Raw genomic sequence first — 25,068 nt, 5'->3', positions numbered from 1 at the left:
GCTAATCACATATAGAAGATCAGATCTTCCTTACTCCATATTTCTATTACTCCGTAACACAATTCAAAGGAAAAAAAATCTAAGAAAGAACGACAAGGAGAACCGGAGGTTCATTTACGGGGGGGTTCGTCGCCGGCGACAGCCGCAGCAATCTGGTTAGGACTGGTACCTTTCTTCGGCTTTGCGTAGAGCGTAAAATACGCAATGCTGGCGATGAGGGCGAAGCCACCGACAGCCATCACCGCAGGGCTCTGCGGCAGGCGCCGGCGCTGGTGGAGCACCTCGCCGGAGCCGGATGCCGGCCTCTTCGACTCATCAACGCCACCGTATTTGTTCTTCAAGCCATCGTTCCCGTTGGTCGGCATCGCTCTCTCTTTGTCGACGCAGTAGTATTTTCTTGCTCTTTCTACCGGTTCTGGTTGTATATAGGAAGGAGGTAATTCTGTCGCAGTGAGGGCAGCTGGAGCATGGACTATGTGCATGTTCAACACGCACACCGTTTGCAACGACACGCGTCAGTAATAAAATATAAAAAACATACGGCCTAAAAAATTGGGCAAATTATTATGTCCGGTGTCTGGACACCAATTCAGACGTGACACATCACCCAAATATACTGATCCCAGTATATTTTGGTGACGCGGCATATCTGGATTGGATGTCCGGACGTCCGGTGACCGGATGTAATAATTCGCCAAAAAATTGACGCTTGTGGGACATGAGAGGTTACTACATGATCAGTCCGAATAATTTGAATTATAGAGAATGGTTCACTTATGTGACTGTGAATAATAAAAATATAATTAATATTTATCACTGTGTTTTTAATATTTATAATCACAAATCTAATGATTCTCATGATCCAGATTCTGCACATAATAATCCCTCCATTGGAACTCACATCTTTTTTTGGTTTCAACATAAGATTTTGCTGAAGAAATGATTAACCAAAAGTAAAATAAGTGAAACCCTGAGATGAAGCCCACTTGATATGTTGATTGTTTAAGGCTTTAAGCTATTACTTAAGAGGTATTGAGCTGAAAATTTGTATATATATACTATTATAATTATGCGTCTCATCTTAGTTTATTAGTTGGAGGTTTTAACTATCAATCAAAAGATATTGAGTTCAAATTTGATGTTTATGATGTACATATGAGTTTATCTTAATTAACCTAAATGTTTCAAAAAAACAAAAAGCTTATGACAATCCGCTCATAAGTTCTAAAAAAAGGTAAAACTTGGAGACGAGAAATTATTCTGTGTGGATCGAATCCGGAAGGGAAGAACCGTTCGGACATGTGAGTGTGTACACTATACGCATTATAAATATTTATACACAATGTTTATCAAATAAGTATATACATTATGTATAAATATTATATACATAATATATATACTCACACTCCAGAAGGTTCATCCCATCCAGACTCCGTACAAAATAATTTCTCTACGGAGACGAATATACTTTGTTGTTACATTTGTTATGTTGATCTCAAGTTTATGTTTATGTTTGTGTCCTCATGATTAATGGGTTTAAACCTGGCTATCTCATCTCATGTTAACCGCACCATTTGCTATGCGTTCTTCTGAATCCTGAGGTGTCCCTTCAACGAACTTTTATTTGGTCCGGTGAACGTACGTAGAAGAATGTCCGGTCGGCACTAAAATCCCGCCAAAAAACTCGGTATTTGCTCGGTATTGCTAGGTATTATTTGGTAATAACGAGGAATACCATCATGTGAAGACCCAATACCGAGTTATACCGAGCTATACCGAACAATACCGAGTTATACAAAAAAATACTGAGAAAAACTCGATATTTTCTTGGTATTTTTTTGTATAACTCAGTATTTCTCGGTATAACTCGGTATTGGATCTTCACATGAAGGTATTCCTAGTTATTGTTTGGTATTGCTCGGTATTTCTCATTTTTTGACGCGATTTTAACTCCGACCGGACATAGCTCTACGTCCGATCGGAGGACGTAATAATTGTTCCCCTTCAACATCTCTCGAGCTGGCTCTTGTTAGGGATCCAACTCTTTCCTTCATAAATCATAACCCCTTCTATCCAATAGCATCGTGAATACCCTTATTTTTTATATATATGCAGAAAATTATGTTTTAGAAAGAAAGCCACTTTAAGATTGTATTGTTATTCTGGCTATTACAATTCATGAACCCTAACTCAGTAAGAGACTTTAACTAATAAAATAGACCGAGGAAAGAACAAACGATTCTTTGCCAATTCCCCGTAAACTTACTGATTTTAGCCCTTTCACTTACAACTCTATTTTATTGAACTCATAAAGACTAGCTTATCTTTCACATAAAGGGTCTTTTTGATAGTGCTTCTTATAATAATAATAATTTCCTCATTCTAAACTTCTCGCATCTAATCACTCATCTATATCATTACCAACATGGTAACCACACCATCCATCAATAAAAAAATTATAAATTAAAACCATTTTAGTCACAACCATAACTTCTTTGATATTGTTTAAGAGCATCTTGGTCAATAAAGATACCCTAATTACATTATATTATAGGCTCAAAAAAAGTAAAGATTAATGTTTAGTTGTTAAAGGATATTGTTAGAACTCCTATACTGGAACATAATTTACTGTCCGGAGACCAATTAGAATACGTCATGCCAACCGTACCGAACTCAATACCAAACTATGGTACCCATTAGGAGATGACATGACGCATTTTAACTGATCTCTAAACGGCGTTCGACGTCCACAAAATAATTTCACCCTACTATACTGACATATATAATATACACAACTCTATAACTTTTCAAGGGAACAAAATCATACTCATCCAAGATTGGAAGTCCAACCACTCACTAACAAGCTCCTAAGCAAAGCTCTTATTACTGGAGTACATTTTCATATATAAATTTTAGTATTATTAAAAAATTATATGAATAAATATCAAAATTTAAATATATAAGAATTATAAGATATTTAGATAAATCTCATAAAAATGTTCACATGTTAATTAACTCATCATAATAAGAATTAGACACAATATAAGCCTGACCTATGAGGGGATTTTTTTTTTTTTTGCTTCATATAATGGCTGTCCAACCTATTCCAGCAAGTCACTGACGCATAAACATACCAGCATGAGAAGCGTAAGGGGTCAGGTAGAGAACTGAATAACCTGCGAAACAGATCTGCATAACCTAAGGATCATGAGATGGCCACACTCGAGGCTTCGAACCGCACCAATGGCCTTATTCACAATGGATGATGGGAGAGTTGTCTGCGGCTCGCAAACCTTTATCTTCAACTCGGATGGATCAGATGGATAGATCCAACTGTTAACAAATGAAAAAACAACCTGTGAGATTCAGTTTGGGGAGATAGATTGTTAAAGGAGTTAATTCCACTCACCAGTTCAAGCTGCTCATATCAATGGCCATAATGAGTTTCCTACCGCAGCTGGAACTGTAGAAACAGAGTTGAAGTTCAAGCTCACCTGCTGCAAAGTAAGCCAAATTCAATTAAGGTGAGTTCAGGACAATATGTTTCTGGAGAAATTATTCCGTGCGGAGTCCGGACGGTAAAGAACCGTCCGGATGTAAGTGTACACAGCTCAAGTGTACACACTGTGTACACTCACATCCGAACGGTTCTTTATTGTCCGGACTCCGCACGGAATAATTTATTATGTTTATGGATGTAACTATTGGGGCAAACAGATAAAATACATAGGAAAATTTAACAGTTCCATCATTTATATTTTAAATAAATTACATAATAACTTCAAACATCAGCTTTTCCTAAAAGAATTTCCTAATCAGATCCTATGCACTTACCCAAACTGTTCTTCTTCCTCATTCCCCTCTCAAGGTTCTAGAGCTAAAAGTACTTCCATTACTTAAAAATGAATATTAAAACTGGCTGGGTTTTTTCAAGCTTAGTTCTTCTTTTAAGCGTTTGAGCATTTGCAATTGTATTTCCTTTTTCCTTATGTCTTCAATCTTGTCACTTGAGCTTTACATTGACATAATCCTCCTTGGAGGAATTTTTATGCAAGTTGGCCTAATTTGAAGCTCAGATCTTTTAAAACTATTCTTTATTTTTAGAAAATTTTGTTAGCCTAGTTTTTAATTTCTTAAAGGTTTTCCAAAAAGAAAATTTGTTCGCTTGGAAATAGTGGTGAAGTAGTGCCACCCTCGTAAAATCTTTTTGCACTTTCATTTGTATAGCTTGTTAGGTGTTCTAATCATGGGTGAATTTATATCTACCGTGTATTTTTAGAGTGAAGTAGTGCTTCATTAGTTTAGTTTTTCATTTCTTAATTAATAGCTAATCTATATCAATTTTAACTAGAATAACTGAATTATAGTTACTGTAAAATAACAACTTAATTAAATATAAATTAGAAATTTCTTGAGTAAATTAGACAATAACTTTTATGTAGCCAAATTAAACCACAAATAATACCAATTTGTTTTAGTATATATTTTTCAATTAACTAATATTTATTAGTATGCTAATTAATTCTTTTAATTACATAATTGCATCTAATTTTTATAGTTAATTATTAATAATTTTTTAATTCGAATGGGAAAATCACAGTTATCATAAGATACTTTTCTAATTAAAATTTGATAATTTATTAAAGTGGTTAAGCACTATAGCTTTTAATTAAATTAAATCATAACTAATACTAATTTCTTAAGTAAATAAACTAATTATTTGATACTACTAATTCAGATTTATTAAAACTTTAAAATAATTAAAACTTAATGCAACACACCCCCATTCCTAGAGGTATCAAAATAGGTTTTCAGGTCAGCTTCGGATCCAACCCAAAACTGGCATGCCTTCAACTAAACAGACTCGAACCCGACCCGATTAAACAAATATGTCAAAAATCCGGACACAGATCTAACCGCCCCTAACCCAAGTCAACCCGACCCAACCAGCTAACCCGATTGAGGGTGAATGGATGACCGAGTGTACAGGCAGTCGAGAGAGCGAGCATAGGATGTTTGTGATAGGCCGGTTCTTCTTGAACCGGCCCAACCAGCCCGCCCAGGGCCGATTCTTATGCATAGGAGGCCGGCAAGTTCCGCCTCTATATTTGCCGCCCACAATAGTGAGTCCCACAATTCCAATCGACTTAAAATTTGAAGAGGGGGCAGCTAGGGCTTGAGAGGTAAAATTGATTTGGAAAGTTATATTTATTAAATAACATGATGTGTTTTAGGGTTAGGGCATGCTTGATTTGATTTCTATTGAAGTTCTTTGGTGTCTTGGGCTCTAGACTATCTTGTCCAGAGATTTCGGAGGGACGACCCTCCTCTCGAATTGAGAATCACTTGTATCTTGTTTTCGTGTTTGTTGGCTTTGATTCTCTTATTGCAGTCCATTGTTTTGGGGCTGATTTCACCCAGATTTTGCATTATTCTCGCTGTTTTCACCAATTAGTGATAGGTTTGCTTGTGAACTCGAGTATTCCCCTTAGGGTTACTTGCGAACTCAAGTATTTCCTATCAAATTGGTATCAGAACAAGTCTTGGCCCAGTTGGTGGGCTACTTTTGGAGAATTTTAGCGCCTGATTTTTGGCCTGGAAAGGAGAAAACTACTATTTTTGTGATCCAAATCTAGAATTTTTTAATCTAAAAAAAATCCAAATAGAGATGGCGGCCAAGAAAGTAGATGCGCTGGAAGAAAGACTTGAAGGGGAGACGAACCAAATCAAGACAACGATGGAATAAAGGATTTCCTCCATGGAAGGACAAGTAGCCGATATCCGAGATATGATGAATAAAATGTTGAAAATCCACAACCAAACAGAGGCTTCCGTTGCAAAAGGGACGGAAGGGAAAAACACGAATTCTGAAATTCGTAGGGAAGAAGATGAGATGGAGATCGTGGAGGGAGAAAGAAGGAAACCCTATATTACCAGAGGGAGGATAGAGGAGGTAGGTATGGGGAAAGCCATGGGTATGGAGGGACAGAGCAAATAGATGCAGATTGGGAACGCCGGGAGGGACATTATGGCCGCCGAGGTGCTGAATTTGAAGGAAGGAGAGGAGAATTCAAAGGGGGTTTGGGTTATGACAAGGAAAGGGAAGACCGGGAGACATGGGGAGCGTTGGGAAAGGGGAATTTATGGAGGAATAAAGGGAAAATGGGGGAGATAAAAAGGTGAGGAAGCTGAAGATGTTCATATTTAACGGGAGGGATGCGTATGGGTGGATTTATAAGGTGGAGAGGTACTTCGCCGTCAATTGGCTAACAGAGGAGGAGAAGCTGACAGCGGCAGCCTTATGCTTAGAGGGGAAGGCGCTGTCATGGTACTAGTGGAGAGACCAAAAGAGACCTATCAGGAACTGGAGGAAATTCAAGGACTGCATAATATGATGTTTCCAAACCAATCGGGGCGGAGATTTTTATGAGCAGTTCTTTGCTCTGGTGCAGGAGGGATCAATAGCAGACTACCGTGAGCGGTTTGAGCACCTGGCCAGTAGGGTGGAACGATTATCAGATACTGTATTGGAGGGGAACTTCATGAAGGGGTTGAAGGTAGAGATTTGAGCGGCAGTGAAAGTTTTGATGCCTCGTGACTTGGGGGAGGCCATGAAGTTGGCACAGCTAATTGAAAATCAGAGGAATCTAAAGAGGGGAGCCAAAAGTAACAGCACTGGAGGCACTTACAGGATGAAGACCACCCATCTAGCACCTAAAGGTCCTGCAACAGGAGGAAGTTGGGAGACCACTAATGAGAAGGCAGTAGGAGGGAGTGCTGAAAATTTCAAGAGGCTGACAAAGAAGGAGATGCAGGAGAAGAGGGCAAAGGGTTGTGTTTCAGGTGTGATGAAAAGTATATGCCAGGCCATCGATGCAAGGAAAAAACTTTTCAGGTTCTCACCGTCTGTGATGACAAGGAAACTGAGGGAGGTGAGGGGGATTTAGAGGATGAGATGGATGAGAAGCTGTATTTGGATCTAGCCGATGTTTCCCTGAACTCGGTGGTAGGATTCACTACAAATCATACCATGAACGTGAAGGGGGGATAAAGGACAGGGAGGTGGTGGTGCTAATTGATAGTGGCGCAACCCACAATTTCATTTCCACTTAGGTCATCGACCAATTGGGAGTGAAATTGGTGAATACCGGTTGTTATGGGGAGATGAAGGGTATGTGGAAAGCGGAGAAATGCCAGGGGATCTATAGATGAGTGCTACTAACTATCCAAGCGATTCAGGTGAGGGAAGATTTTCTTCCGTTGGAGTTAAGGAGTACAGATTTCATCCTTGGGATGAAGTGACTGCAAACCTTAGGAGACACCAAGATTAATTGGGGAGCACTCACGATGGAGTTGATGGTGGATGAAAGGAATGTGGTGATCAAAGGAGATGCAGGGCTATCCAAATCAATGGTTTCTCTTAAAACCATGATGAGGAATACACAGTTGGTGGGTGGAAGATATTTGGTGGATCTACACAATTTGGAGGGAGCTAGATTGGAAGAGGGAGGGGACATACCCCTCTCTCTACAGCCGCTGATTCAGCAATTCTAGGAGGTGTTTCTGCCACCTCAGGGATTGCCACCACCGAGGGAGCAGGAGCATGTCATCGTCTTGAGGAAAGGGGTGTTGCCCATCAGCGCCAGGCCCTACTGATCTCCTTAATCTCAGAAGGATGAAATTGAGAAGCTGATTCGTGAGATGCTGGAGGTTGGAATCATCAGGCCGAGTGTGAGTCATTTCTCTAGTCCAATCCTTCTAATCAAGAAGAAGGATGAAAGCTAGCGGTTTTGTGTGGACTATAGAGCTTTGAACAAGGGGACAGTGTTGGATAAGTTCCCTATTCCGGTGATTGATGAGCTCTTAGATGAACTGTATGGAGCAGTGATATTCTCAAAGCTGAATATAAAGTATGAGTACCATCAGATCAGCATAAGGGAGGTACACATCTCAAAGACAACTTTCAAGACACACGAGGGGCAATATGAGTGTTTGATAATGCCACTTGAGCTTACCAATGCCCCTGTTACATTCCAGTCGTTGATAAATAGGGTGTTCAGGAAGTACCTCCGGAAGTTTGTTCTAGTATGTTTTGATAACATACTAGTGTATAGCGAAACTAAGGAGGAACATCTGGAGCACTTCAAGATGGTGTTGGGAGTCCTACAAGAACATCAGCTGAGAGCCAACCTGAAGAAGTAATGTTTTGCACAGACCATTGTGGAATATTTGAGTCATATTATGTCCAAAGAAGGGGTAGCGGCCAATCAGTCGAAGATTACAGCTATGTTGAGGTGGCCCTTACCTAAGAATCTGAAGGAATTGAGAGGATTCTTAGGACTGACTGGGATATTACAGGAGGTTTGTAAAAAGGTACAGCATTATAGCATGGCCACTGACAGAGCACTTAAAAAAATATGGGTTCTTATGGGGAGAGGCGACCGCCGCAGCAATTGAGAGCCTCAAGAAAGCCATGACAACTGTACTAGTCTTAGCTTTACCAGACTTCATTCAAGTCATTATAGTGGAGACAAATGCTTCAGGGTACGGACTGGGGGAAGTACTCATGCAGAATCGTTGACCCATTGCCTACTTTAGCCAGGTGTTAACAACCATAGCCAGGCTGAAATCAGTCTATGAGACGGAGTTGATGACCATTGTCTTAGCCATCGAGAAGTGGCGACCCTACCTATTATGTAGGCGCTTCATTGTCAGAACCGATCAGAGGAGCTTAAAATACTTGTTAGAGCAGCGGATGGTGACTAAGGAGAATCAGAGGTGGTTGTCCAAATTGTTGGGATATGATTTCTAAATTCAGTACAAGCCAGGAGTGGAGAACAAGGCAGCATATGCCTTATCCAAATGTATGTGGGAGCTGCATACAGTGGCAATACCGGTCCCTTTGATGCTAGACTCGGAGGCCATCGAGGAGAGCACCACGGATGAGGAGTTGGGAAAGATCAGGACTGACTTATGGAGGGGAGTAGCCACCCGGGGTACTCTTTGGACGGGGAGACTATTTTACCATGAAAGATTTGTGATGCCCAGGACATCAGTTCACATTCCATATTTGCTTCAGGAGTTCTATGGGAGTGCAGTTGGGGGTCACTCAGGGGTATAGAAGACCTACAGGAGGCTATCCTCTGAGTTGCACTGGAAGGGAATGTATAAGGATATAGAGGAGATTGTGTCCTAATGTGAGGCATGTCAGAGGAACAAATATTTGGCCATTCACCAAAAGGATTAATACAACCATTGGCTTTACCAGGGCGAGTATGGGAGGAGGTATCTATGGACTTCATAGATGGGTTACCCCATTCAAAAGGTTTCACGGTGGTCTTGGTAGTAATGGATAGATTGAGCGAGTAAGCTCACTTCATTCCCCTACGATATCCCTACACGGCAGTGACAATAGCATCAGTCTTCATCAGAGAGGTATTTAGACTACATGGGATACCAAATGTTATAGTATCCAACAGGTTTAAGGTGTTTCTTTAGTCATTTTTGTAAAGAACTACTCATATTGCAAGGAACAGTGTTGAAAAGGTGCACCGCCTACCACCCACAGACGGATGGCTAAATAGAAGTGGTCAATAAGAGCTTGGAGATCTACCTCAGATGCTTTGTGTCAGAGACACCCAAGCTATGGGCCAAGTTGCTATCATGGGCCGAGTACTGGTACAACACTTCTTATCAATTTGCTTCTCAAATGACCTCATTCAAAGTGTTATACGGAAGATATCCTGCTCACTTGGTGCACTTTGGGAGTAGCAGTACTCCAATTTCTTTAGTGGAGTACTTGGAGGAGAAAGACGAAATATTAGAGTTAAAAAGACAGCTATTGAGAGCTCAACATATTATGAAAAATAAGTTGATGGGCACAGGAAGGATATCCAGTTCGAAGTAGGGGAAATGGTGTTCTTGAAGCTTCGACCATATCGATAGAAGACAGTTGATAACATGAGGAATGAGAAGCTTGCTCCAAGGTACTTTGGACCTTATGAAGTATTGAAGAAGATCGAAGCAGTAGCATATTAGCTGAAACTACCACCAACTGCGACTATACATCTAGTTTTTTCACGTATCTCAGTTGAGAAGGGCCATTGGAGATTATACATCCAGCTCAGAGTTACCGGTGGCACTTACTAAGGATTTAGAGATGATTCTGGAACCCTTAGAGTTGATGGGAGTTCACCAGAAAGAAGATGAAACTAAAGAAGTACTAATCAAGTGGAAGAACCTTCTTGACTACGATGCCACATGAGAGCCATACGAGAGGGTGAAACATCAATTCTCATGTTTTCACCTTGAGGACAAGGTGGTTCTTTAGGAGGGTGATATTGATAGGCTGATTCCACCTAAACCGTCCCAACCGGCCCATCCAGGGCTGGTTCTTGTGTATAGGAGGCCGGCAAGTCCAGCCTCCTCTATGTTTTCCATCAACAATAGTGGGTCCTACTATTCCAATTGAGTTAAATTTTGAAAAAAGGGGACGGCTGTGGCTTGGGAGGAAAAATTGATTTGGAAAATTTATGTATTAAATAGCACGAGGTGTTTTTGGGTTAGGGCATGCTTGATTTGATTTCTATTGAAGTTCTTTGGCGTTGTTGGCTCTAGACTACCTTGTCTAGAGATTTAGGAGAGACTATCCTCCTCTCAAATCGAGGATCAATTGAATCTTATTTTCTTGTTTGTTTGGCTTTGATTCTCTTATTGCAATCCATCGTTTTGGGGACTGATTTCATCCAGATTTTGCATTATTCTCGCTATTTTCACCAATTAGTGATATGTTTGCTTGCGAACTCAAGTATTCCCCTTAGGGTTACTTGTGACCTCAAGTATTTCCTATCAGTTTGGCGAGCGACAGAACATGATGACGATCAGGCGAGCGGGCGAGCTCTAGTAGGATGAGCACGACCTATGGATGAGTGTTCGCGATGAACGAGTTTCAAGTTGCTTTTAGGTTGACCCGAACCTAACACAAAATTGTAATCAGATCAAAATATGAAACCCGAACCTAACCGATTTTCTAAACAAGTTGCGACTCGAACACGAAAATTTTGGATCAGATTTTCTAGTCGTGCCAAATATTAGCACCCCTACCCATTCCCCTCCCACTCCTACAAAAAATCATGAAACCCTCAATAAGACAAATTAGGAAATGATGAACGAAGACTTTGACAAGACCAACAACTTCAAAAAATGTGAAGGAGAAGGCAATCTTTAGTTAAATATGTCGAATTCCTAGATTTTTAAAGTAATGCTGAGGAGAAAATTGATTTAGAGCTTTGTAGGAAATAAGCTTGTATTTTCTCATTTGGGAGGATTTTAAGTTAAATCTTCCTTAAATCCTATTCAAACACAACCATGAAACAACCCCTTTCAACTCTTTTCTGCTTACGATCATCTCCCTCCCCTCTGAATTAAGATCCCCTCAAGTTCTTTCACATACATCACCCTCATTCACAAAGCTGCGAGACATGGTTTTAAAATTTTTAATGGATCTCTAAATTCTTATTTGGATTACTTTCATCAACAAACTTACAAGTCATTTTACATATATTCAAAAACAGAAGTAAATTTTGATTTTATATGCACCAAATAGCAAAAATTGGATAAATACAACTGTTGTTAGTTTTCATAAGAGAAATATATCTGAAAGTTCATTTCATACTAAATACCCCCACTACTAGTGAATCCAACTACATAAAATTAACTACATCGTGTCCTTCCCAACTTTCACTTTCTCCATTACTATCAACATCTTACCTACGTTCAAAATTTATTAGCCCAAGAGGAACAAAACAGGTGATGTTTGACATTTCTGCATTTATTGGCAACATTAACATATATAGGTACTATTTTTTTTACATTTTATCTTTATAGCATAAATTATATCATTTTGACATAGTTCTAACAAAGAGCTAGATAAAATATTAAAGAGTACATTTCAACTCTTGTTAGAGCGTGCGTGTGAACTATATCCAATCCTTTTTTGAATCATGATAGAACACATGATCATATGTTATTCGAACAATTTTGTTCGATCATTACTCGGACTTTGTTCAACATGATTCAAACAAAGTTTGAATATGATTCTAGCAAACAAAAAGTTTGAAGAAGGTGCGAACATAGATCAAACAATATTCAAACATGTTTGAATATAGTTTGACCAGGTTTGAAATATATACAAACAACAATAAAATTATAAGCTAATAGATATGTATAAATGAATGAAAACATAATTGGACGTTAATTGAAAATAATAAATGACAAATACGTCATTTTGAGGTATGATGATACCTAGTGCGGTTACATTTATAAGCATTAAAATAATTTGGCATTGATATTAATTTGACATATACGATGATATTACTAGCATAATAGAATCTATTGTAGGAAATAAGACATGTTATAGCTACTTTGATACGGTGACTACATGTCGCTACTTCCCCCTCCCCCCTTTGGTTGTTCATATTATATGCCCCATTCCTTTGCTATTCATGCTTAGATAAATAGGGTTACTTCAGCAATAACATCCTTTGGGGTAGTGGAAGCCAAAGGGTTAGGGTTGCTCCATCGTTGGCTTCATCTCTATAAATTAGAGAAGAGAGGGAGTGAAACTAAGAGAGAGAGAGAGAGAGAGAGAGAGAGAGAGAGCAAGCGAGCTTGACCGTAGGAGGCATTCACGCAGGCGAAGAGCTAGGGCAAGTAAGCGTGAATAAGGTATGTAAATTTCTTTTTGTATTTGTTAAATTTAAATTATAAATTAAGAGAGTTAATTTAAAAAATTAATATTTAAAATAAAATTTTAATGTATCATCTGATCATCTGTTCCCACCTAGTTAATTAGAGCCTCCAGATCAGATTGTGACCAAACTTATATCAAATCCCGATGAAGTATCTTAGAAATGTGAATCATAATGAAAGAGTCATATGAATGATTTATGAACTTATTTTAGAATAATTTAAATATTTGATTAGATAATAGAATTAATTAATAAATATATCAAGTATACAGATAATGAAGAGGACGTAACCAACACAAATACAAAAAGAGAAGAAGTACCACCTGAAGTGACTATAAACACTAACACCTTCACACAGATGACGACGGTTATGACACAGTTACTTCAGCAATCAAGATTGCAGCAAGGTGTTGGAGTTAATAAATACCTAAAGTTATTTCAGGACATGTGATCGCCTCTATTCAAAGGTAATTAGGGACCAATTGAGGTTGAGAATTGTTTTCTTCGTATAGAGAAAATATTGGATAGCATGTCCTGTCCTGATGAGAGAAAAGTGTCACTAGCTACTTTTGCCTTGAAAGGAGAAGCAAAAAGGTGGTGGAGAGGGAAACGTGAAGACAAGTTAGGAGATATTCCAAATACATTGGTTAACTGGGAAGACTTTGTGGAATTTTACAAACAATGATTCATACCTATGTCAACAACGAGACAGATGCGGGATAAATTTATAAGATTGATTCAAGGAGATAAATTAGTGATGCAATATGAAGCATAATTTACAATAGTATCTAGATATGTACCACAGCTAATTGAACAGCAGAAAAAAAATGTTATAGATTCCTATCTGGTCTAAAAGTTACAATTAGACAACCTTTAGTGCATTTAGGAATCGAGGATTATTCAATGTTGGTATAAAGAGCTAGGAGGGCAGAGATAGACTTCCAAATCACTCAGAAGAGAAGAAACCAACATAAAAGGAAGAGTATTGAAGAAGATATCCAAAGCAATCAGATTGAGGGATCAAATGGGAAGAAGCCTAAGTTTAGTCATAGTGGAGTCAGTAGTGCAACTGTCAGTAAAGTTATGGAAGCTTATGCAAAGTGTGGCAGATTACATAAGGGTGAATGTCTGATGAGTTCCAACACTTGCTATTGGTGTCGTAAGCTTGGACACATTGCAAAATATTATCCTGCATTGGGTCAAAGGACTTCTGCATAGATGATGTCAGGAGAAGCACCTTCACAAAAGAGTTTTGGTAAACAGAAGATGATAGAATCAACAGTTTCAACCCTAGTACAAAATCAATCAAGGCAAAATGTTCGACCGCGGGTTTATGTTTTGACTCAGTAGGAGCCCAATGAATCTATTGATGTTGACAAAGATAGTTGAGATGTCTTTATCATCTAATATAGCAATTTGTTATATTATATCATATGTTTCCTTTTATATAGTTATCTTATTATGTTATATCGAATGTTTGTGTAATCTAGTTATATAAGTAATGGTGAATGAAATTTAATATGCTATTTTGCTTAAGTATCAAATAATTATGTTCACTTTAACTCATGATAGTATATTATAACTAATATTTATAAATAAATTTTGATGATGAAATTTTTGTAAGTAGGGAAGATTGTAATAACCCGAATGAAGAAGATGATTCATTCTAGTCACCTGAAAACAAGAAGAAGCAGTCGAAACTCGAAACAGACAAAATCCATTCAAGGATGATGCCCCGTCAAACATTGCTTCCGTTGTGTGTATCTTGAGCGAAAGGAGACGAGGAAGTTGAAGGGGGAAAAAGTAGAAGAAGAAGACATTCGAGGTCGTGGAAGTCGAACGACACAAATCGTGTGAAGCCGAAAAGCATTCTTTTCCTTAGGTGCAGTGGAAGCCGAAGGGTTGGGGATAAAATTCTATATATAAAGAGTAAATTCTATAAATTCATATAAGATTTTTTAAATTAAAATAGAAATAAATGAAAATATTGAGTTAAAAGAGATATCATAAATAAACTAATATAAAAATTTAATTTAGAAAATTTTAATAATTAAATAAAATTTTTTCATCTAGAAAGCGAGTAAATTTTATTAGTAATTTAAAATTTAATGATAAAATAAGAACTTTAAAAATTTGATTAATACAAGAGCAATTAGGTGCATTAACTAACTAATTGGAGAGTAGGAGAGAGCACAACATGTATTTTAAAATTCAATAGCAAATAAAATTTTAATAAGTGAAGTACTCTATAATTATTTTAATGAATTAAACTATATTTTAAAAAAAGAAGAAATTTTAAAATATTAGGTTAGATTGCGAATAAGAAATTATTTTATATAGGTGATAATTTAACCTCGAAAGTAAGAGTGAAGAAATAAGATACCTAGAATCAAGGTGAATACTCATGTTTCTTTATTTAGAATGATAACTTTGTTTTCTCTTCAATTAAAAGTTTTGAAAGATAATACATGCGTTTGAAATCTTTATTATTAACTAGATCATGATTTATGTTTCTCATACCCAATTATTGATCATCTTGAGTTAAAGAAAATTTATATGTTATGCTGCATATTATCATATAAAGTTTATGAATGTTATAAGAATGAAATGACTAGATATATTGTTGCATGTGCATGTTGACTGATGGAGCACACCCCCTTATGATATTGACTGAGGATACAATGTACCCTTGCATGTAAATAAAAAAAGTCATGGTTTAAAATTGCGCAATAAGAGGCGCGCCTCAGCGCAATTTCGTCCATTTAAGCCTCAATGCCTACACGATGAGTTCAAGATTTGAGGCGTATGCCTCAAGTTTATTAAGGCGCGCCTTGCCTCACGGTTGAGAGGCATCCGCCTCTAAAAATTATGCTCGGTACAGAGCAGTACATGCTCGGTATTGAGCAGTACATGCTCAGTAACACTAGGTAAATGCTCGGTACCGATCCAGTACTGCTTGGTACCAAGTAGGTATATGCTCGGTACTTAGCAGTACATGCTCGGTACTGAGAAGTATATGCTCGGTACTGAGCAGTAATTGCGCAATAAGAGGCGCGCCTCAGCGCAATTTCATCCATTTAAGCCTCAATGCCTACACGATGAGTTCAAGATTTGAGGCGTATGCCTCAAGTTTACTGAGGCGCGCCTCGCCTCATGATTGAGAGGCATCCGCCTCTAAAAATTATGCTCGGTACAGAGCAGTACATGCTCGATATTGAGCAGTACATGCTCAGTAACACTAGGTAAATGCTCGGTACCGAGCCAGTACTGCTTGGTACCGAGCAGGTATATGCTCGGTACCGAGCAGGTATATGCTCGGTACTGAGCAGTATATGCTCAGTACTGAGCAGTACATGATCGGTACCACTAGGTACATGCTCGGTACCGAGCTAGTACCGCTCGGTACCGCTCAAAATAACTCTTACAATAAAATTTTGTTCCGATACCGCTCAAAATAACTCTTATAGGTTAATGAAAAGAATACTGTGATTTGGGAAAGATGGAGTTTGAGTTGAACTATATTTCATGTTGTTTTGTTTTATACATTATTGGGATATTTTGATTTCACTTCATTTATTGTGCATTTTTATGTTTTATATATTATTTACTCATTACTATATACAAAATTTATCATTTTCTGTTTACGCAATTTTTTGATTTTGAGGCTTGCGCCTCAAAACGCCTTGAGGCTTACGCCTCGCCTTACGAACAAAAAACGCCTCAATACTCGAATACGCAATTCTAAACATTGAAAAAAGTTATGGAAAAGAAAAAGAAAATGAAAAATGAGTACCTTTATTGGTGTTATTTTAGATGGTGACTCTTGTAACGGTTGTATTATTTATGAGAAAGAAGAAAGATATTATACAAGCATACTAATGAAAGTCATGAAATGAAATTAATTTAATGAAATTACTTTATGATATGAATTGAAATACTCATGCATATTATTCCAATTTTATTGGGTTACTGTAATTTAAAAGCAAGTTTTACTCACTGAGTTGTAGCTTACTTTTAATTGCTCTAACATTTTCATATATAATTTAATATGATCAAAATAAGTAGAAGAGGTAAAAATGTGTACCGTAGACATGAGATACCGAATAAAAGGTATTTAATTCATTTTATATCATTTTATATATTTTTGAAGTTTTAATGGCCCCTTATTGGAGATAGATATAGCAAATAAAAATTTAATATACTATCTGCCCATTTGTTCCCGCTTCATTAATTCGAGCCTCCGGGCCAGATTGTGACACAAACAGTTCATTTTTTCTCGCATATGGTTCCAAGCTTAATCGAATCATGTTTGAATTTTGTTTGAACTTATGTTGGTCATAGAGGACTTCAGATAAGTAATTTGCAGTCAACAATGAGGCTATTTTAGTCAAAAATGAACTTTCAAGCCTATCATCCCAAAAAAACAAATAACATGCATATTTCTCCTATTTTCATTATTATGGGACATATGAAGTTCAATTTCTCAAACAAAAGCATCAATTTTGCACCATTCATAATTATGATCTACCGGTGGTACTAAATTCACATATGATCACAAATTAAGGTAAAAGGAAGATTCTTATCTTTCAGCTTACCACTCAATGGAAGGTTAAACACTTTGCTCAAAGAAAGCATCATTATCACTATAAAGAATCTACAGGATAACATAGAAACCAAAAACCTTTTAGGTGCTACTACATAAATCTGGTGTCAAAACTGTCACATGAGTTGTTTATACCATAGAGTATATTACAGACTTATTCATCATCTCCTTCAAGGAAATTACCCTGTAGTATTAAGACATGCAAGCCAAGAACTCATGAACTTAAAAATTTATGCTGTAGTTGAGCATCAGAATGCATGCATAAATATTTCAATTCAGATATATCTAATTCTAACAGCATTCGAGGAAAAAAACTATCTAGGAGCCAAAAAGGTAATTTTTTGTAATATCTTGTTCATGCTTGCTATAGAAAAAAAAACATAACGCAGTTAATGCTAAATGAATGATCAATGAAATATATAACGTCTAACGAGTCTTACAAGACTGCTTCAGAAAAGTTGAAAATATCAGGTTCAGCAATTCCAACCGTGATAAAAGAATTTCCTCAAGCACAACAATTAGCGTACCCATAAGTAGATTGGTCTCCTGCAGATAAACAGCAAGCACAAAATTTGCAATGTCCTGAAAAATATGTTGCACAGCAACTATTCTATAATCGTTACATAACCAGATCTTAGCAGAATCATAACGCGTTAAAATTAACTGTCTTATGCTGTAGAGAACACATTATCCAATAAAATGGGAAAAACAAATATCAATTCATATAAACTAACGTTTCTAACCAAATAGTTCAATATCACAATCACTAACGATTAAAAATTCCATGAATGGATGCAATGATGAGGCGCTTTCAACAGAGGAACCATGGCTCTGATGACTTGAATTTTGAGAAAGGAAGAAAACGGTATAAAGCATTTAAGGAAAAGAAAAGGTGTGACACTAAAAAAAAGGTCAATATACAAAGGCAAGATTAAAATGGCCTCAAGGAAATCCAAATTTTTCTAATATTTTTGACGAATCAACTGAAGATTGAGATTGGTAGCTGTAGAGTTTCATGATGGATTAATTTGAGGGAAAAAGTTTATTTTATTTTGATTTTGAGTAGGCTAGTGAATTTTATGTAATTTGAAGAACTTAATGTTTCTTGGATTATGCATAAAAGATCGAGGTTTTGTGATGATCTATGCAAGGAAGCTAGTTCAAGTTGATCTATCATTTATTGTGAGATACTCAACATTTAACATAGAGAGTAAAGTATTCTTAAGTCTATTACCTGTTAATTGCCTACAATATGTCACTGATCTTATGTGTGTAAGGTTAGTAGGCATCTCTTCATATTAAGCATAATGCTAGTTCACCAAGTGTTACTTGTTAGTTTACTATATTGCACATGCTTATGTGCTTAGGCCTATTACATATTACTTTCCCATTATACAAGTCTCATTATCCATCACACAAATTCAAGTAATTATATGTTACTCTCACATGTTGCCCTACTTGTAAGAGTATTTCAAGCGCACCTAATTCTTTAAAATGAAATGCTGGTATTTTGTTCACTCAAAGAAACATGTTGATGTAAATTAATGATGACGTGTTCATAATAATGCTTTATAATATTGATGTTAAAGGGAAGCCTATGAGTCATATCATATGGAATAGGTTCGCAAGTTAGGACCTGTCTAAAGGGTGACAAAATTAATAACGGGCTAAGTCACTGTTAAGAGGCTAAAGGGTTCTCACTTTCAATAATTGTACATTGATACACATTTTCTTTCTTTGGTTCATTTCATTCATTTATATCTATCATATCATACTCATTTATAACATTTATAACACTTTAACAAGTATTCATTTCTCAATTTGATTAGTACAATGGCACCGTCTAAATGTACCAAAGGTACAACCATTTCTTTTTCCTTTTTTATTTCCATTTAACGTGTGCGAGTATGTTGCTTCTCCAGCCAGTACCCTACGGGGTTGAACTCCTGTAATTTTGCATGCATATCATTTTCCCTTTATCATTTGTTTATTTATACCTTTTATTTATCATATAGGTCATATTATTCTTTCATAATTCTTTAATTATATTCTTATGTCTATAAGTATCATATATCTATTCATTTACATATGCATATATATCTTTAATACATATCACATATTCATTTGAATCTTGTCACATAATAATATCAAAAGATAAGTAAACATTACTTTTAGAATTTAAAATAGACGTTTAACAATAAAATATAAAATGTCTATACACAATGGTAATCACCCATTATCCATCATTCCTCTTGTTCATTGTCGTCTCTTCCAACTCTCCACTTCTTTAGTGATAGGAATGAAAAGCAGTTAAGAGGAGTTGGTAAAATTTATCCCCAAATACAATCGTTCACTCAAAAAAGCAAAACAAACCATCCAGAATTGCCCACGCAAATGATCAGCCCGCTCTAGGTCGCGGACGTCTCAGCTCAGTTCCTTCTGTGAGTCGCGGTCCATAGTTTTAAATAACTAGCAAGTTCAGTTGAACCAGCCAGGTCCGGTTCTCACACACGAGCTCTTCTTCTCTCTTTCTTCTCTCTCTCTATCTCCCTCGTGCATTGTTGAAGTTCATTCCACGCTCGCCCTCCCTATGTCTCCTCTTGGTTTTCTATAGAGACACGACGAAAACTGCTCGCCTTCCTCACAAAAATGAAACGACAAATCCTTCATTTCATCTCCCAAACGGCGGAATGCTTCGGCCACTTCTTCTTCACTCAACTCTCTGTTGCATATTGAACAGGATCAGTTCGGTCCGAGATTTCTCACACTCACGCAAGCCGGTCTACCCTCCCACTCCTTCGCCCGAATTGCGAACTAACCGCCCTTGTCAACTGTCTCTCCCTCCAAATCACGATTTCTTCCCATATTTGACATATTCTCCCACCTCGTTGCCTCTCTCTCAATATTTAAGGAGAATTGGAAACTAGTGCATCATTTTTCTCCTCTTTTCTCCCTCATAGCAGCCACCAAAGGCCCTCATCCCTCTCGCAACTATTGATTGATTAATCGACAAAATCACTAAGCATCTTATTTAATCTTCTTTTTCTCCTTCAATAGTAAGCTTCTTCATCTTCTCTTCTCTCCTCCCACTCTTTTATTGTTTTCTTTGTATTTATCAAGTTGTATCGTCAAGTTTCTTTCCCTTATTTAATTAGTTTTAGTTTAGTGGACATTTCATTTCAATTTTATTTTATTTTAGTAGTTTATATTGCTTTAGGAAATAGCTTTATGTGTTGATGTCCGATTTGACTAAACCTAGATTATTTACATATTTTTGTATTGTATTGTTTCATAATCAATTTTGATGTTTCTGGCGTGGCTATGGTTGATTGAAATATTCTTCATTATGCCTTGATGAACGTGCTTAATGTTATTTTAGTTTTGTTATGTTTAAGATTGTCACTTGGTGGAGACAAGCGAGCCGCTTTTGAGGTTGGAGTTAATAGCGACCACTGTAAGTAACTATTATTTATTTTGGAATAAAGGTACCCTTCTTTGTTAGGAGCTTTATAATCTTGTTTGTGATAGGTTTTCAAATATTATATTACTGGTTCTATTCCCAATATTTATTATTATTATGTTATGTCAAAAAACATATTTATAACTCATATTGAAATCATCATGTGACAGAAATAGTATTATTTTGATTTGTTGATGAACAAGCTCTTAGCATTTAAAATGGCTCATGCTGTAAAAGGTTAAATTCATATACATTAGTTCTATTTAACACAGTACATGATTCTCATGTAATAAATCATGTTTGTTATATAAATTGTAATTGTCATGTTGAATTTCATAATACATGTTGATTATTTGTAACAGAACTTGCATTGTGTGATTCTATGCAGTTGTAAACTTTGAATTGATTTGACATCAATAGTTAATTGGCATATATTCATGCATATTAAAATATGTTGTAGAAAGCATGACATATCTCATGATAGTTTTTGATATAGTGTTACAGGTTAGTACTCCCCACTTTTGGTTGTTCATATTGTATTCCCCATTTTTTTTGCCTTTTATGCGTTGATAGATAGTAGTTACTTGCTGAGTTCCGTTGTCTTTTTCAAAAAGTACTGCATGCATGTTTGGTGGACCGCTACCTTAGGAGCAGGGTTACCAACAGCAAACTATTTTTTATATTTATTAGCCAGCACAAGCCACGGTTTCAGCACAGGAAACCAGGAGTCTTTTCACGGGAAAAGGGAGAAGAAGTTACGGCAGCAAAGAGGGCAGATTCACTGAACCAGCAGCAATTGGGAAAAGGAGGGACCACAGGAAATAAATCCTGAGCCAGCCGTGCAAAAGCAACCCAAGAGACACTCTGCAGCAGCCCGTGGGAGAGAAAACCAGAGAAGAAAAAAAAACTGCAGCAGCTTTAATTCAAGAGGAATATGAAAGAACAAGTTCTACTCATCTAATCTAGCTCCCAAACATTAATTTTATAACTAAACATCAGCTCATAATGAGCTACACTCCTACTAGATATTAATGAGCTTGCACCAACTAAAAATTCAACAGCTAAAGCTCAAAACCGAAAATAGCCAAGGCCCATATGAATTGTGTTGACCCCCCCTTTGCCTACATCAATATCAGAGCAAGTTAGTATATCCTAGGTTTTGCTGTCATGTAAGTTTTGTTTTTTGAGTCATGTTGTCATTTGAGTATTGGTGTCAAGTGAGCAAACTCAAGCTTCATCAGGAGATAAATTCTTTCAACTGGAGGAGAATTGAGGTAGGCAAGCTTTGGGCCGATTGTTGTTTCTCGATTTGGTGATGTTGCTGCTCTCGGGTGGGCCTTGACTGCTTGGTGTTGAGCTCAAAATTCTAGATTCTACTTGATGTTAGCTCATTAATGATTGAGATGAAGTTTAGCTCAATAATTGGGGGAATAAATGCACTTCCTAGCTCATTAAATCAAAAAGGTATACTTCTTTTTAGATCATTATTGAGGAGTAGACTTTTGGCCTTCCTCTTCCCCTTTTGCCTTTTTGGTTTCTACTGTATGTTGCTGTTCTTGTAGTCTCTCCCTCTCGGTATTTCCCCTTGCTGTTTTCCCGTGAAGTGATGCCCTGTTTCCTGTGCTCGCTCTTTAGGTCCGTTGTTGGCTGGGCTTCCCGTGACTTCTGGCTGGTTTCCCGTAGCTATTTCCCCATGTTTTTTCTGTGCAGCTTTGTGGGATGCCGTGTTGTTTCAGTGGTTGTTCAGATGTTGTTTTAGTGGCTGTTCGGTGGTTGTTTTAGGAGTGAAAGCTGCCCCTTTTTGGTGGCTTTTCAAGTGCTATTTTGGGATTAAATCTGGGCTGATTTCTGTACAGATTTTTGGAAATAATTTAATGGGATTTAATGAAGATAAAAGGGCTGTTTGGTTGCCCTCTTTGGTCCTATAAATAGAAGATGTTTTGTATGTTTAAAAGATGTTATGTGAGTTATTTTTGGGAGCCTAAACATGTGGGTTTCTTCGTGGAAAAGCTTGCGAGCTTGTTCCATTCCTCCCTTCTCCTAGGAAGCTTGCGAGCTTGTCCTCCTATCTTCGTCTCGGCTTCTAATCTACTTCTTCTATCAGCAAATTCCCTTCCACTTGTATCTTTCTTCTCAAAGCAATGGAAATGCAAGTTTAGGTTTTTATTATATAAGTTTGTTTGAGTCGTTTGTAAGCGTCGTTTGTAAGGTGTCGTTTTATTTTATAAAAGTGAGTTGTTTTGGTTTATTTGTTGTAATTTGTATCCTTTTAGGTATATTTGTGTCTTTCTTTTATCTAGGAAGATTGACTATTTGCTTGCAAAAATTTGGGGCCCTTCTCAAATTTTTTCTTGCATCAATCAACCAAGCCGACTGCTACCAGAACATCAAACAACATTGGTGCTCCATCAAAATGATCGATGGATTCATCTTCCATCTCATCTTCTTGTGCGAGAATGTGCCCCAAGCAACGAAACAACCTCTTCTTCTCATGACGGACCCACTTCGGGATATTGTTTAATAATCCAATACAATCTTTTACATAATGTGCCATCCATCCTCTTGGCCTCATATGCTTGCCATATCTATGTTGACCCCTATACCTCAAACCACACGAGAAAGGATCCCAATTGTTGAACAAAACGTTACGTACTTTGGCGTCATATATCACTTGAAGGGCCAAATGACCTCCGAATGCCAAATGGATGGTATCTTTGCGATCAGGACACTGAATTCTGCTAGGTCGGGGTCCCTCGTAATTGAATCGGATGAGATTGGTCAAAAGAGACGACCGACACCCGAAATTAAAGCGCGAGGCTGATCAAATGATGTCGGATTAACAAACGGACAGCGTCATTGCGTCCGGAATGTCGTCAACATTCAGAATATACATTTTATTTAATAAATTTGGATTGTCTGAGATGATGGAAGATTTCTAAGCAATTCAGATATGATATAAAGGCCTGTGCTACGATGGAAATGAGGCGTCGAAGATGCTCGGACGACGTCCGATCGATAAACGGACAGCTCCATTGCGTTCGGAACATCGTCGACATTCATGATATACATTTTATTTAATAAATTTGGATCATCCGAGATGGCGGTGAATTTTTAGGCGATGCAAATATGATATAAAGGCCTGCGTTATGACGGAAACGAGGCCTCGAAGACACTCGGACGACGTCCGATCGACAAACGGACAATGCCATTGCGTCCGGAACATCGTCTCCATCAAGAATCTACATTTTATTCGATCAAATTGGATTGTTTGAGGTGATGTCACAAATTTCAAAGGCGATTCAAATATGTTGCGAAGGCACGCATTACAAGAGAAATTTGCCCCGTCGGAGACCAAACGATTTCGGATCGACAAACGGACTGCGTCATTGGGTCTGGAACACCGTCAGTACTATGAATGCAATGCCAATTTGTTCAAATGAGGTTTTGCGCGCAAATTGAGACAACGAGCATTTCGAAGGAATTAAGCCTCGTCGCCACCCAAATGACGTCTGATCGCAAAACGGATTGCGCCATTGCGACCGGGATATCGACAATACCCTAAATGCACTATTAATTCGTCCAATTCTAATTATTCGATGAATTCAACACGTTAAACAAGACAGATTGCACGTGAATCGAGAAAACACACAAATCAAGATGCTTTCAATATGATTGGAATATGGTTGTCAAACTAATTAATGTTATTACTAATTATGGTAGGGAATTATTAACATTGCCAATTGATCTTACCGAAAATTAGCTAGTCAAAATGAAAACTCAAATCAAAATTAATACCTTACCTCGTTTGTGTCGAAAATCTCTGCCCAATCCCGTAAATCCCGTTGAGTGAAGACCTCGGATGCTGCTCTTACCTCAAGTGATGAATTAAATCTCTTAAAACAAAGGAAAAAAAAAAAGGAGGAGCTCATTCGTTCAAGGGCTTCTTCTTCTTTTTCTTACGCAGCAGAGCTCTCACAAAAGCCTCCACCTCTTAAATCTACCCTTCACCCATAGAACTCTGTTCCTCCACGTGAAGACCCTCCTCTCTGCTAAGCTAACGGCCGGCTCTTCCCCTCCAGCTCCGACAGCAGACCAAGAAAGCTACCTTTTCCTCTCTGCCTCTCTCACCGTCTCTCCTTCCCCTCTGCTATTCCGAACTCCAAGTGACCCCAGCAGCAAGCAAATGAAACTTTCTTCCTCTCCAAAAAAGCCATCCTCACACAAGCTTGCTGCGAGCCTCTCGACCTGCAATCCAA

General features: G+C 37.6%; 2 protein-coding genes across 5 annotated transcripts in view; both read right to left on the bottom strand.

Annotated features, from left to right (window-relative positions):
- LOC110096872 lies at positions 1-532 on the bottom strand. The gene has a single exon (XM_020823011.2). It carries the CDS (start codon positions 480-482, stop codon positions 111-113), a length of 372 nt encoding a protein of 123 aa, XP_020678670.2. The 5' UTR covers positions 483-532; the 3' UTR covers positions 1-110.
- A 2,424-nt stretch (positions 533-2,956) lies between these two features.
- The window catches only part of LOC110096713, a 55,690-nt gene continuing 33,578 nt past the window's right edge, over positions 2,957-25,068 (bottom strand). For 3 of the 4 annotated variants that reach the window (XM_020822775.2, XM_020822795.2, XM_028696031.1), the window contains 3 exons: positions 17,793-17,898; positions 3,410-3,497; positions 2,957-3,333 (listed from right to left, as the gene is read on the bottom strand). In XM_020822775.2, coding sequence (XP_020678434.1) covers positions 3,156-3,333; positions 3,410-3,497; positions 17,793-17,898 — 372 coding nt within the window. In that variant the 3' untranslated portion in view covers positions 2,957-3,155. The remainder of the gene's footprint in view (positions 3,334-3,409; positions 3,498-17,792; positions 17,899-25,068) is intronic. The other variant, XM_020822788.2, reaches the window with a different exon arrangement.

This window comes from Dendrobium catenatum, unplaced genomic scaffold (assembly GCF_001605985.2).
Source record: "Dendrobium catenatum unplaced genomic scaffold, ASM160598v2 fragScaff_scaffold_716, whole genome shotgun sequence".
Taxonomy (NCBI): Eukaryota; Viridiplantae; Streptophyta; class Magnoliopsida; order Asparagales; family Orchidaceae; genus Dendrobium; species Dendrobium catenatum.
The sequence above is the reverse complement of the archived record's forward strand: the minus strand, read 5'-3'. Positions and strand labels throughout refer to the sequence as shown.